The following is a 13,970-nucleotide window of genomic DNA, read 5'->3' as shown; positions in this document are numbered from 1 at the left end:
CCTAGTTCTAAACTTCCAGCTCAGCACTGTCCCCATGACTTGTCCGGACTTGTCCTACCTGCCTATCTCCTTTTCCACCTATCCACTCCACCCTCTCCTCCCTGACCTATCACCTTCATCCCCTCCCCCCCTCACCCATTGTACTCTATGCTACTTTCTCCCCACCCCCACTCTCCTCTAGCTTATCTCTCCATGCTTCAGGCTCACTGCCTTTATTCCTGATGAAGGGCTTTTGCTCAAAACGTCGATTTCGAAGCTCCTTGGATGCTGCCTGAACTGCTGTGCTCTTCCAGCACCACTAATCCAGAATGAGCCTAAACAGCCTGGAGGGGGTTCTGAACTAAACAGGAGCCAGGAAAAAACATCGCAGATCTCAAAGAGACCTACCTGCTGTTGTCTCAAGGCTCAAAACTGGTCAGATGGACTTTGTTGTTTTGCCTTTTTTGCCAATCAACTTGTTCAGAGATGTCTGGAGCAGGTGGGTCTTGAACTGGATCTCTCCGTCCGGGGGAGGGACACGACCACTGTGCCGCAAGACAGGCCCTTAATATTGTTGCTTTAATACTTTGTACTTGATTGTTTCACTAATGTTCCAATAAAGCCTTGCTATGATTGATTGGGATTGCCAAGCTGGACGATTGACAAAGCAACTTTGGGATGAATACCCATCATTAGGAAACCCTGTTGTGAGATCACCTGTAATCTGATTCTGCGAATCATTCTCCTTACAGGTCTTGTAGTAGCCTAATTTTCGTCAACTTCAACTTAAAGCAGAAGATTTGTGGAAGAAAATGAACACTCGTGGTAGCACTCTTGTTTAAATAAAAAATGGCCCATGCGAATCCTTGGTACAAGGTGAGGCTTCAGTTACAAAGACTTCATTTTAAGATGACCTTAAGAAAAATGATTGGCTATATTTATTCCTGCTGACTTGTGAACCTAGTTCACTTCATTTTACGATCTTATAATTGCAGGTTCGTCACCAACAGTCTTGTCAGTCACTGAGTGAATATAATCAATGTATGGATTATGAAAGGACATTATCCTTTCCACTGATGTTTATTCTGATCATGGACATTCATGCAATTGAGCTGACTCGACCGAGTTGTCACTTCAGACCTAAATTCCCTGCTGCCTTGAGCAAAGTTCTTAAACTGGAATGTCCAGAAACGCACAATAAAATGCCTGTGCTCTTTTCCCATCGACTCGAGCTCGTACATGAGGATGAGGAACTTCAAGGATTACAATGAACAGCATGACTGAGAGTCCAACAGTAACTACCGTTTCTGAAGAGACAGGAACAACTGGTCAAATGACCTCCTGTGCTTCATGTTTCAATGGCTCTGCACCAGCAACTTGCACTTATTACAGATTGTGTTTCAAGGCAAGGCAGAATAAAAGTGAAAGGAATAAAAACACAAAAACAACAGGCAATGACTACAAATATGTCAAGAGGGGTAAGGGATATTCACAATGGAGAAAGAATCAACGTTTCTGAACACAAATGAAAATAAAAGTTGCAAGTATAAATCTCAGATGGACTAGCCACACATTATCGCATCACTACTTTGAGGTAATTGGGCCTCAGGGTCATTCTGAATTTTTCTTACTCAAAAGCAAGAAGATCAAATATGTGCCTCAGAACCTCCACCTCGCTATACATTGGTTGGGATCTAGTGAATGGAGCAAGAACAAGCTCAATTGTCGCACATCGCTGGTAAAAGTCATGTTCGGGTCATTGAAGTGGGATGGCTCCTAATTGCAGAAAACATGTGATCTATATTACACTCGAGGTGACAGAAAGATTATCAAAAACTTTCTCTGGTAAAGCAGACATCAATAGAGTAATGATTCGGAGATGCCGGTGTTGGACTGGGGTGTACAAAGTTAAAAATCACACAACACCAGGTTATAGTCCAACAGGTTTAATTGGAAGCACACTAGCTTTCGGAGCGACGCTCCTTCATCAGGTGACTGTCAGGAGTGTCGCTCCGAGAGCTAGTATGCTTCCAATTAAACCTGTTGGACTATAATCTGGTGTTGTGTGATTTTTAAATCAATAAAGTAGGTCTCTTGTGCTATGTTCTCGCGTCATTCAAAGATCTTTAGTTTGCCTTTTGGTCTAACTAATGCTATTTGAAAACTGCATTGCTGTACGCAGCTCATGCACCTCTATATTGATTATAATCTTTACGTTAATCATTAGTATTTCTGTGTTTTGTGTTTAGACATATGCTGAGATAGTTTGGGATTGGATCACTTTTATATGGTTTGAAGCTTCAGTAAAACTGCTTTGATTAAAGACTTACCTTGATAGGAAAAAGCTGCCTTCGGCCTGGAAATTGTGCTTTGATATTATTGTATAAAGTCTACTGGAGCCTGAGTTTAAATTAATGTAATTGAACAAGTTAAAGCAAGTTAAAATTTAGGATAATCTGATCAAATCGCTCAGGATTTAATAATGCATTAACCAATACAGACTACTGATGCATTTGTTAAAATAACAGAGAAAAGAAGTGATGAGCTTTATGACTATATTACAGAGATTTGAATATTTACACTGAGCAGTTAACTCAGGAACTGTGGGAAGGGAAGGGACTCATTTGAGCACAATCTTGACATGTTTCAGATGACTGGAGAATGTGGCATAAGCATCTTTAATGTGTTTTTTATAAGTGGGAAGTGATGGAACAAGTTGGAGAGGATTAGACTGGGAAATCCAGTTGGTAACCAGTGTGGCAATGACCATGAGTGGAAGCATTAGGGAGTTGGGGTGGTTCATCACAAGAGGACCTGTTAGTATGGAAAGGGACACAGAGTGAGTAGGTTAGAGAACTAAAACAGAGAAAGATCAACAAAGAATTTGGATTTCAGAACACAATGTGCTGAAGAAAATTCGTGGAAAAGAACAAGGATTGGCACGGATGTATCTTTCAAATTGCAATAATCGATCAATAAGAATGAGATGCTTGGCAGGACAGTCTTTGTTCACACAAGAGAATTATAATAAATTCCACTGAACACAATCCATAAAATAAAAATCCAATACTTTTCTACCAATTATAATGATTTGATACAAGCAATTTCCTTTTCGGATTGAAGTTACTTAGTAGATACAAAATTAGTTGAATGATGTTTTTCTGTACTCAGGCTCTTTCTGAAAATATGAAACTTCCCACTAAAATACCATACAATATGTTAATAACTATTTCTGTTGGTAGGATACATTATATCTAGGAGTTAATGGTAACAAGCTGTTATAAACTCGTTAGTTAATTGTATTAAATGCATATTAAAAAGTTATCCATTTGGCTTGTTGATTGAAATGTAAATTAAACTAGAAAGTGTCTGCCTCGGCTTCATTGAAAAGCATTTAACTTCTAGTATTCAACAACTGAACACGAAGCAAGATGTCATTTGAGGGACAACTCTTGACGGACACTGTGGCAGCAGAGGGGCTCAATGGTTTGCACTGCTGTCTCACAGTGCCAGGGTTCCAAGTTTGATTGTGTAGAGTTTGCACATTCTCCCCGTCTGGATGGGATTCCTCTGGGTGGTCTGGTTTCATCCCATAGTCCAAAGCTGTGCACGTTAGGTGCAGTGGCCATGCTAAATCGCCCTGGTAGTGTTCAGGGAATTGTAGAGCAGGTGGATTAGCCATGGTAACTGCAGGATTATGGAGAGACAGTTTGTGTTTGGGAGGAGAGGGTTATTGTTGGGTGGCATGCTGTTTGAAGTGTCGGTGCAGAGTCGATAGGCCTCATTCCACACTATAGGGATGGCACGGTGGCTCAGTGGTTAGCACTGTGGCCTCAAAGCACCAGGGACCCACGTTTGATTCTAGCCTTGGGCAATTGTCTGTGTGGAGTTTGCACATTCTCCCCGTATCTGCATGGGTTTCTTCCGGGTGCTCTGGTTTCCTCCCACAATCCAAAGATGTGCAGGTTAGGTGAATTGGCCACACTAAATTCCTCATAGTGTTAGGTGCATTAGTCAGGGGTAAATGTTGGGGAATGGGTCTGGGTGGGTTACTCTTCAGAGGGTCGGTGTGGACATGTTTGGTCGAAAGGCCCATTTCTGCACTGTAGGGAATCTAACCTAAGGAGGTACTATTACAGTTTTGACACCTGCATCCCCCTAAACCGTACATCACCTCTACTTAGAGAGAAATGAGTTACATGTTCTGTAAACACCACCAAGGACTTAAACCTTGTGTTTTTATTAGATTTGTCAGGGAGAAAGAAAAGCTGATAATGAGAACCGTAAATAGGTGAAAATGGGTTGGCTGTGCTGAAGGTTGCCCTTGTCATGAGAGAGTCTGTGGTGTAGGGGTGGGTAAAGGACATAGAAGGTGTATAGATTCTAATAGTATTGAATTCAATAATGAATCCTGAAGGCTGCAGAGTCCCCATGCAGAGAAAAAGATGCTGTTCTTCCAGTTTGCAGTGCAGCACTGCACCAAGCCCAAGACAGAAATGTTGGTCGGGGAACACAGTGGTGTGTTTAAGTGGGAGCTGAGGTTCATTTTTATGAACAGAAGGTAAATGTTTCGAAAAACAGTTATCCAGTCTTCGTTTTGTCTTCCCTCACGTGGAGGAGACCAGATTATAAGCAGTGAGCGCAGTAGAATAGATTGAGTCAAGTGCAAGTGAATTGCTGCTTCACTTGGAAGGTCTGTCTGGGGTCTTGGATAGTGAGGAGGGAGGAAGTAAACGGGCAGCTGTTGCACCTTCTCCGGTTGCATGGGAAGGTGCCCTGGGAGTGTGGGGAAGTTTTGCAAGCAGGAAAGGACCAGGCTGTCCCAGAGGGTCCCTGTAAAAGGTTGACAAGGGATGGAAGGAGCAGATGTGTCTGGTCATGTCATCCTGCTGGAGGTGATGGGAATGATGGCTTACAGTCCTCTGGATATGGGGATGCTGGTGAGATTTGAAGTGAGGACTGGGGTACTCGATCGATGATGGGGGAGAGAAACAGGAAGAGTGAGTAAAGTGTGGAAAATCAATCAGTCACCCTTTCAATAAAGGTGATGGAGAATCTTCGTTTGAGGAAAAAAGTGGACAGTTCCAAGGCATCAGCGCAGAAGATGGCATCATGGGTACAGGTGTCACTGAGATGCAACCACAGTTCTTTGTTTTATTGTAATGTAAGACAGAAGCAGATCAACAATGGGTCCGGAGTTTTCAAGCCTGCCAAGAACACAAAACTTTTGACAATGAAGCACATCCACAGCCTGTTAAGTGAGACGAAATCAAATACTGGAGTATGCTTTCAACTCAAAGTTTAATGGCATGAAAAGCAGAAGTATTGCCAGCAGAGCCAAAGGAAGCCCAGAACATGATCCCTACTGGGACATGGCTGATTCACTGAATTGTCAAATATCGTCGGCTACTGTTTTTGCTAAGAGGGTCCAGAGAGAATTTATACTCATGCTTTGTTTTCTTTTTCACTTGCGAATTTCAGAGAGAGAAGAGAATGACTGATGTGACAATTAAGATTAACCTTCCCCCTCAGTCACTGGAATGACTAATTGAAAGAGACAACACTAAATGGGTCAAACTCTCTTTCCCCATTATATCCAATGATTTCAGCTGACTTCTTCAGTAGTACTCACAATAACTCAACACTTCTTTACCTGGTCTGCACTTGCATAATTACAGTTTACATTGAGGGTGCAATCAAGAAATTAGGCTTAAATTGTCTAATATTGGAAACCAACTTTCCATTATAAACATAAACATAAAATCACAATAAAATCATTTGTATGTTTAAGACTGGTGACATGATGCACATTTTTCTGTACAACGTAAAAATGAACTAATCATAAATACTGTAAATATCTTGTTTAAATAACCAGAGCAGTGTCCTGCATTTGTTTTTAAAAAATCAAAAATGACAATTTTAAAAGTTATATCGATTTACCCACCTTCATGGATATGAGTCAGGTTAATCGTAAATTAATTAATTTTTAATGTGCCTAATTTATTCTGTGCATTCAAGAAAATTGAACCTAACTGAGTTGACAAATATGCAAACTGCATTTTTATGCTAAGGCGACAGTGACATTTGAGACCAGTCTATATCCTTTCATCAGCGATAAAATCCTGTCCCACTGCCCAACCTCTTATCACTGTTTCCCATCCACAAGATCAGGGACAATGTAATCAGCTGAATCTGCAGCTATTTTATTTATTCCAGCTCACAGTCACCTCTGAATCAAACTGCTGTCAAAGAATTTAAGATTTACGTTAAAATGAGAAGCTCGCAAAGCTGGAATCTAACTGGGAAAGGACAGGATTTTTCACATGATCTGTGTCAATCAATGACTAAAGGGTATGACAGAGACACCCTAGAGAGTCCTTCACAGATCAGCTCTTGACAATCAGGGAATTAAACAGAGGACATTGTTCCCACTTGACTAATTTGGAAGTTTGTACAATGTGGATGTGAATGGTCCCTGTAGAAGGAACTATTTTAAGAATAGAGAGGTGGGGCAGAAAACAGAAGGCAAGAATGGGTTGATTATTGTACATCCACTAATGTAGCTACTTAATCACTTTATACAATATTAAACACTTCATAGGTAGAAGACAAATAATGCTCTCCTGAGAAGCCAACCACTTGATTAGGGATAGACTGATACCCAACAGGTATTCCCAATGGCAGTCACAACTCTTTATCAACAGCTTAGTGAGTTTGATTAAACTGACTGCAACTATGCCCTGGAGATGTATAACTTACACTATTTCCCAGAAGAAAAAAGAATGCCCACAAAGTAAAGGTTACGGAATAAAACATTGCGCAGTTTAGGAGATTATGGAATACAAAAGAGAAAATGTTGGAACTGCTCAGCAGAACATTTGTTGAGAGCAAACAAGAACCCCTTTGTTTTCAGTCAATGATCTTAAATGAGAATGATCATTCAACCGAAACATGAACTTTATTTACCTCTCCACAGATGCTGCCTGACGCACAGAGTTCTGTAGCAATGGAGCAATAAGAAAGGAGTAAAGTGATGATTCTCATCTTTGTTTTCAATCAGGAAGAATACTCACAAATTCAGAAGGTTTTATGTAGGAATTGAGAAGGCTCACATTAAGGCTATGGATTTCTATACAACTGCTTCACCTGGTTCCTCATCAATAGGAACACACCTTGAGTTGAAATATCATCACTCTCAATTCTACCAATTTTGTAGGGTGTCTTCTCGTGGTCCTTGCCCAGGGTGGGGTGCAGGGCCTGTCAACTGGTAATGATGAGTTGTGATGACAATGAAGTAAATAGAATGACAAAATGAGCCAGTCAGAAGAATGAAAGACCCCTTACATGCACACATTAAAATGTGATACACACTGCACAAAGCTTTTATTACACATGACAAATAGCATCCCCCAAAGGAGGTTGCAATTCAGTAATGGATTATAAGACTGGTAAACAACAACTGGATCTCAAGAGCCAAATTCACACTTGATCTTATAACGACTGTGCCAGACATCCCACTTTCATAGGATGACGGGAAATACATTTTACATGAAGTACTGGATGATAAACCTCTGAAGCTTAACTCCTCTGCTATTCTGCCCCTGGTTCCCAAAATCATAATGAATGATTCAATCAACATCAAATGACAATTGGATTCACAATAACTGGAGGAACAGCAGGATCCTTGAAGAAAAAGAGTTTCTCCTCAGTTTAAAAATTTTGTTGTACCTTTACAGTAGTTTAGGGCTGGGGAGTATATTAGCAGCTCATATATCTAACTATAATTGCAATATTGTAATTATAAAGTCATTGAAGCAGCATAGCATTAAATTTGCATTAAATCTAAATTATCTCTTTCATGTCTCGGCTTTCTTTGAGATGAAAAAGACAAGTCTTTTCCGGTACATTTGTTTAACAAAGAGGAAAGGAGAAAGACATGGAAGACAAGAAGTATATGGATGTGAGTGAGGATATTCTGGCACATCGATCGAGATATGAATTATGCCAATTTCACATCAGTCTGATAAATTCTGTGTATCTGCATTCTCTCACATCATCCGTGTTAAGATGGTGGTGCACAATGCTGCCAACAATTTGTTTTCACCTAACAGTTATCCAATTCTGGCAAAAAGCTCAATTGCAGCTACACTATGCACACAAATATCAATTCAGATGTTTTCAGGCTCTTTCTTCAAAACCAAAACCAACAAGTTGGGGAAAGTAAAAATGCTTTTTCAACATTTCATTCCAGCTAATCAAGTTCCTGCACCTTAAAAAAAAATCGAAGTTGGGAGCAAAGGATAGTCAAACATTCAGCCATGCGAATGCTGCTCCCTGGGGTGATCTCTAAAGGTACATGCTTTAAATTTTCATTTAAACCAAACTCTTCAATTTGTTTTCTTCTCTCCCTCCCAAAGAATGATGAACTATTGGGGTTTATCAAAGATAATCAGTCCGAAGTCTTCATCTGGTGTACACACTAAGGTATTACTGGAGGGAAAAGAACTTGTGGTTAAACCCGCAGTGAATATGATAGGCACTTGTCACTCAATAGTAACCAACCTCTGCTTCTTCTGTACAGATCAGCAACTCTGAATTGAAACAATTGGAATGGCTGGAAAGGGAGTTTAATGAACATGAAATTTGCCTTGCTCTTTGACTGTAATACAATTGAAATTATTTTTTGCATCAGGAGATTGGTCTGAAAAGAATACAATTTATTCCATTAACGTTCAGATTAACCGAACTGAGATTGTTGATGGAACATTTGACTCTTCTGAAAATACATCCAACTGTCCTTGAGAAGGTCAGACTGCATCACTTGTCTTGAGGGCTTCCCAGACAGATGCAGTGGCTGGGACTTCCAGAAGGAGGCACACTTGTACAGGTTGAAAACTATCAATCAAGCAGAGTGGCATAATGACTTAAATTTGGTACAAATTTAAAATAAAAAACTTTGACGCACATAGAATCTATCACACGCATAACACAAACTTACTTTCCACAGAGATGCTAAAATAATTCAGAGCACTGTTCCTGTGTGTCAATAAACTCCCCCATCCCAGACTTCCTTGTTTGCTGCAGATTTCAAGCTTCGTTTCTAAGCAAAAATGCATTTAAGCACCTGTCCCTACGGCAGGCTCGTTAAATTTACAGCATTTTACTGCCACTGTTCTAATGCAGTAAGTTTTTTTCCAACCTGATCTATGACCAGCCAACAGACCCTGACCAACCATAACTCAAACACATAGGCAAGATTTATATGGTTTCTAAATGGAAGACTGCAGGCCCCATTGCACATATGAGGAAAAAATGAATTTGCGTTCAAAAAATATTTAAGCCCAAGTTTTGAACGAAACAAGTTCACAGGAAATTCAATTCTAGCATTTTTCCTCGCACTCAGAAAAGTGTAGAGTAAGTACACGTGTGCAATTGAGTCCACCCAACTAATCTGCAGAGGAGTTTTTGTTTTATTTCGGTGCATCTGCCGAGACATGCCAGGCAGCCCATGCACAGAATTAGCTCTCCAAGGTCCTGCCGTATACATACAGGACATGGAAAATTGCAGTTTAACAGCTCAAATTCTCCCTCCGAAACTTACTGGACAAACAGTTCTAAGACAGTTCGTTAAAAGCCTGCTTCAGACATAAACTTCGAAATACAGAAAAGCGTACGGTATTTTGTTGTTTTGCATGATTGCCCGGCGTTTGTGTGATTACAGCGAGCTGGATCCAAAATATCTCAACAAACTAAACGGGGGAAAAGAAACCTCTCGGAAGTCTCCCCGCTCCCCACCCCCAACAACGTTTGCTCATCATTAGTTCGGAACGATTTCACCTTGTCGTTTGTTACATTTTAGAAGTATCAAATTGTTGTACTGCAATCTCTCGGTGGAGGACAACTTTGAAGTCTAGGAGTATTTTACATGATGGGGTTGGGGGAGGTGGAGGGGCGAGAGGTGGTGGTGGGGAGGTAGTTGTTGAACCGCTGGCGACTTGAGAGGGACACCGGGTCGAGTCTCTCTCCGGGACTGTTGCTCGCAAACAGAAGCGAGAACACGGGAAGAAGGTGAGAGGAGCTGTTTTTAACAGATCCTCTCGGTCATTCCGATACTGTAATTGAGAAATCGATGCAGTGTCCTGCAGTCAGTGAGATACCGGAGTGAAGAATTGACGCTCTGTTCACCTTTCCACGGTTTACAGCCTCAACGGGCAATTCATTTTCCAGAAGGCACTTTCAGCCTGACAGATGGAATTTGAAACCGTTGCCTTGGCCATCATACGTTCTCTCCTCAAATCAAACCACCTCCTATTCAATTATGCCCGGAGTTTGACCATTTCACGCATACTGGTCCGAGCACGATTTTAACAACCCTGCCCAAGTGGCAGGTTCAGACTGCCACGCTTTGCTCTTGTCGTGAACTTAACTGGCTGTCACTCTCTTTGGAAGGGACCCAGGTCCCAGCAGCGCCCCTTCACATCTCATTTCTTTCATCGACCGGCTGCAATACAAAGATGGGCAATGACAACGTACAGCACTTTACTCCCTCCGCGCCTTACCCCCGCCCCCAACCCCCTTACCCTTTTCCCCTCCACCTGCGGCGAGGAGAGCCCAAGGAAGCAGCCAGCAACATCCCAGTAGCAGTTTCTTCATGGTCCCTTGACTGGGCGGGAGGGATCCTGGATGCGCGCAAACCTCCTCAAGCCCTGCGACTTCTTTAACTCTAACGAGGGCGGGTCATCTCGAGGCGGGAGAGTCGGACTGCGGTCGAGCGGCTGATCCTTTCACTTTAACCAAACTCCGGCTCTGCGATGAGGGTCCCTGTTTAGTGTGTGTGTGTATGTTGCAACCTGCTGCGCTCAGGCGGACCTGATTGAGCGCGGGCGCTTTGATTGACAGTCAGGCTCCTCCAATCGGCACCGTGCCGCAGGTCTCCGCGTTCCAAAGATGGAATGTTACAGACAACAGGCGGCCAATGGGAGGGCGCGGGGCCAGCGCGTGCTCCCCTTTCCCCGCCTGGGCTGAGACGCGTGTCGTTCTGCAGCACAAGCGGGGTCTGCGGCTGGAGGGAAAAAATGCTGCTTGAGATCTCCTCTTCTCCGGCACACGCATACATACACGTCCACTCGGAGAGGGACAGGGCTGACCAAGATTTAGCCTCCCCCTCCACTCCGACCCCGGCCGCAAGCAAAGCAGACCTTATGCCAACAACGGGCAGAGGCGAAACACTCTTCTCTCCCCTCCCTCCTCGCTGGCCTTTGCTGCTCTCAGACGGCCAAGTGAACCGGCGCGTTTGCCTGCCCTCTGCAATGCTTTGCTCCCGGTGTGCAGGCACCGTGCGAATTCGAGGTAATATGTTGATCCAGGGACCTCAGAGCATTGCACCTGGACTGCCGCAAAAAACATGTATCCACGTTAACCCTTGAAGCCCAAGCGTCAGAGATTTATCAAAGTTTGTTCTCCGTGATTTATGCTTCCTCCTGAAAAACCTGTTGCATAACCCCAGCATCGAGAATTGATCCTCACTCTTTCCAGACCTCGCAGGATGTCAGATGAAACAAAGTGACATTGTCGCTCATGACAAGCGGAAATCGGTAATTATTTTAAAAATGCATATTGCTGAGAGAATTTACATGAGGTTGACAGATGTGCAAGTGTCAGATTTTAAACTCCACAGTGTGACATAAACCTGATCCAGATGAAATTATAACACTAATTTGAAATAAGACACCGATGATAGTAAGTGCTGCATTGCTTGAAGTGTCATTTAATATTGACGAATCCCCAAATTAAACAGACACAATTAGATTATTGCATCGGCTTGATCACAAGCCAGATTATGTCACCATCATGGTACAAACAGTTAGTTCATAATTAACATGATGTACTGCATGAGTTAAGTCCAACTCACATCACAGTCTTAAATTGATAATTAATGTTAGACAGTGTGTATTACATAGTGACAGTTTGTCTCAGTTGGTAGCACTCTCACCTCTGAGTCAGGAGGTAGGAGGATCAATCACATAACTCAAGCTGCTTTGCTGCAAGTGCTGTCTCTTTGACGAACAAATGAGATGTTAAACTGAGCCCTTCAGATAGATGTTGTGGCATGTGCTACAGGAAAATGCTCCAAGTTAACTAACCAACACACCTTCTTCAATCAACACCGAGAAGGAAGTGCTTGCATTTTTAAACTGCCTTTCATGATCACAAGCCACCACAAATACTTCACAGGATGTGAGCATTACTGGCTGTGCCAACATTTATCCTACAGTGTAGTTGAGGATCAACCACCTTGCTGTGGATGTAGAGTCACATGCAGATCTGATCAGGCTAGGATGGCTATTTCCATCCCAAAAAGGCATACTATCCTCATTACTCGTCAATCCCATTTTTGGTGACCAGGAAAGAGATGGGCATGATTCATACAGGTGGAGAACCCAAATTCAGCAGGACCAGTTGGGGTCCAAATAAAGGCCTTAACCTGGGTTGTGGGATACACAAAACTTGAGGGACTATACAAATCCCTTGAAGGTCATACAATATTTATTTAAGTGTCACGGCCTGAAGTTCCTTCAATCTCCATCCCTTCAAAAACTGAGAAAACAGGCTGCAGGAGGCAAAGAGAACTGAACCATGACACTTGACAAGCAATGCCATTAATGTCATTGAACCCCCCTCCCCACCCTGCATCTCACCACTCCTCCCAAATATCTCCTATAACCCTCCCAATATGAATATTCTGGATTACAATTGACCAAAAACTCAATTGGACCAGCCACATAAAACTACTGTGACAAGCAGATCAGAGGTTCAGAATCATGCAGCAAGTAACTCACCTGACTCTCCAAAGCATGTTCAAACAAGGCACAAATCAGAGTGTGATGGAGTACTTGTGGAGCCAGAGAGTCACAAAGCATGGAAACAGATCCTTTGATCCAACCCGTCCACACTGACCATGTTCTGAAACCAAACTAGTAACACTTGCCTGCATTTGGCCCAAGTCTCTACACTTGTTTCCTATTCATGTACTTATCCCAGTGTCTTTTAAACATTATAACTGTACCTACATCCACCACTTCCTCTGGCTGTTTATTCAACATCCAAACCACTCTTTGTGTAAGAAAGTTTCCCCTCATGTCATTTTTAAATCTTCCTCCTCTCATGCTAAAAAACTCCTCCTAGTTTTGAACACCCCCATCCGAGGATAAAGATGTTTGCTATTCACCTTATCTACACCTCTCATGATTTTATAAACCTCTCTTGCTTGTCTGGCTGAGTACAGCTCTGAGAACATTCAAGAAGCTTGAAACCATCAAGGACAAACAGCCTACTTGACTGATATCATATCCACAACATTAATTCTTTTCATCACCAACACACAGTAATAACTGCGCATACCATCTCCAGGAGGAGGTGCAGAAATTCACCAAGGCTCTTCAGGCCACATCTTCCAAGGCCATGATCACTACTAAGGTCAAAGACAACACATACATGGGAAAATCACCACCTACAAGTTCCCCTCCAAGTCACACACTATCCTGATTTGGATCTTTATCAGCATTCCTTCACCTGCAAAATCCTAGAACTCCATTTCTAACAGTGATGTGGGTTTACCAGCACCAAATGGATATCATATTTTCAAGAATGCAAGTCACCATCACCTTTACAGTGCTAATTGGGGATGTCTCATTTGAAAACGTTCTGGTTTATCCTGAGAGTGGCCAGGGTGATGTTGCAGAGAGATGGAATTGACAGGTGAAAAATGCAGTTTGTCTTCAATTCCTGCCACTGTGTTGTGATTCTTGCCATTATGAACGCAGAGGAAATTTTGCTTCACCAAAGACAGGCATGAAAACATGGAGGTACTGAGGGTGTTGAGAAAAGTGGTGGTGTGGCAGAGCTGGCAACTGTCAGTCTGTATTTAGAAAATGACTGGTCTATAGATAATATTGCTGAGGAACAACATATGGATGAGAAACGGGAGTTGG

General features: G+C 42.4%; 1 protein-coding gene across 2 annotated transcripts in view; it reads right to left on the bottom strand.

Annotated features, from left to right (window-relative positions):
* Positions 1 to 10,828, bottom strand: part of LOC122543063 (netrin receptor UNC5D-like) — a 457,617-nt gene extending 446,789 nt beyond the window's left edge. Inside the window, exon 1 of one of the 2 annotated variants that reach the window (XM_043681271.1) lies at positions 10,560 to 10,828. In XM_043681271.1, the coding sequence (XP_043537206.1) occupies positions 10,560 to 10,632 (73 nt within the window). In that variant the 5' untranslated portion in view covers positions 10,633 to 10,828. The remainder of the gene's footprint in view (positions 1 to 10,559) is intronic. The other variant, XM_043681272.1, reaches the window with a different exon arrangement.
* Between the last annotated feature and the right edge of the window lie 3,142 nt (positions 10,829 to 13,970).

Source organism: Chiloscyllium plagiosum, chromosome 42 (genome assembly GCF_004010195.1).
Source record: "Chiloscyllium plagiosum isolate BGI_BamShark_2017 chromosome 42, ASM401019v2, whole genome shotgun sequence".
Taxonomy (NCBI): domain Eukaryota; kingdom Metazoa; phylum Chordata; class Chondrichthyes; order Orectolobiformes; family Hemiscylliidae; genus Chiloscyllium; species Chiloscyllium plagiosum.
Note: the sequence above shows the minus strand (reverse complement) of the source record. Positions and strands in the feature narration are given on the sequence as shown.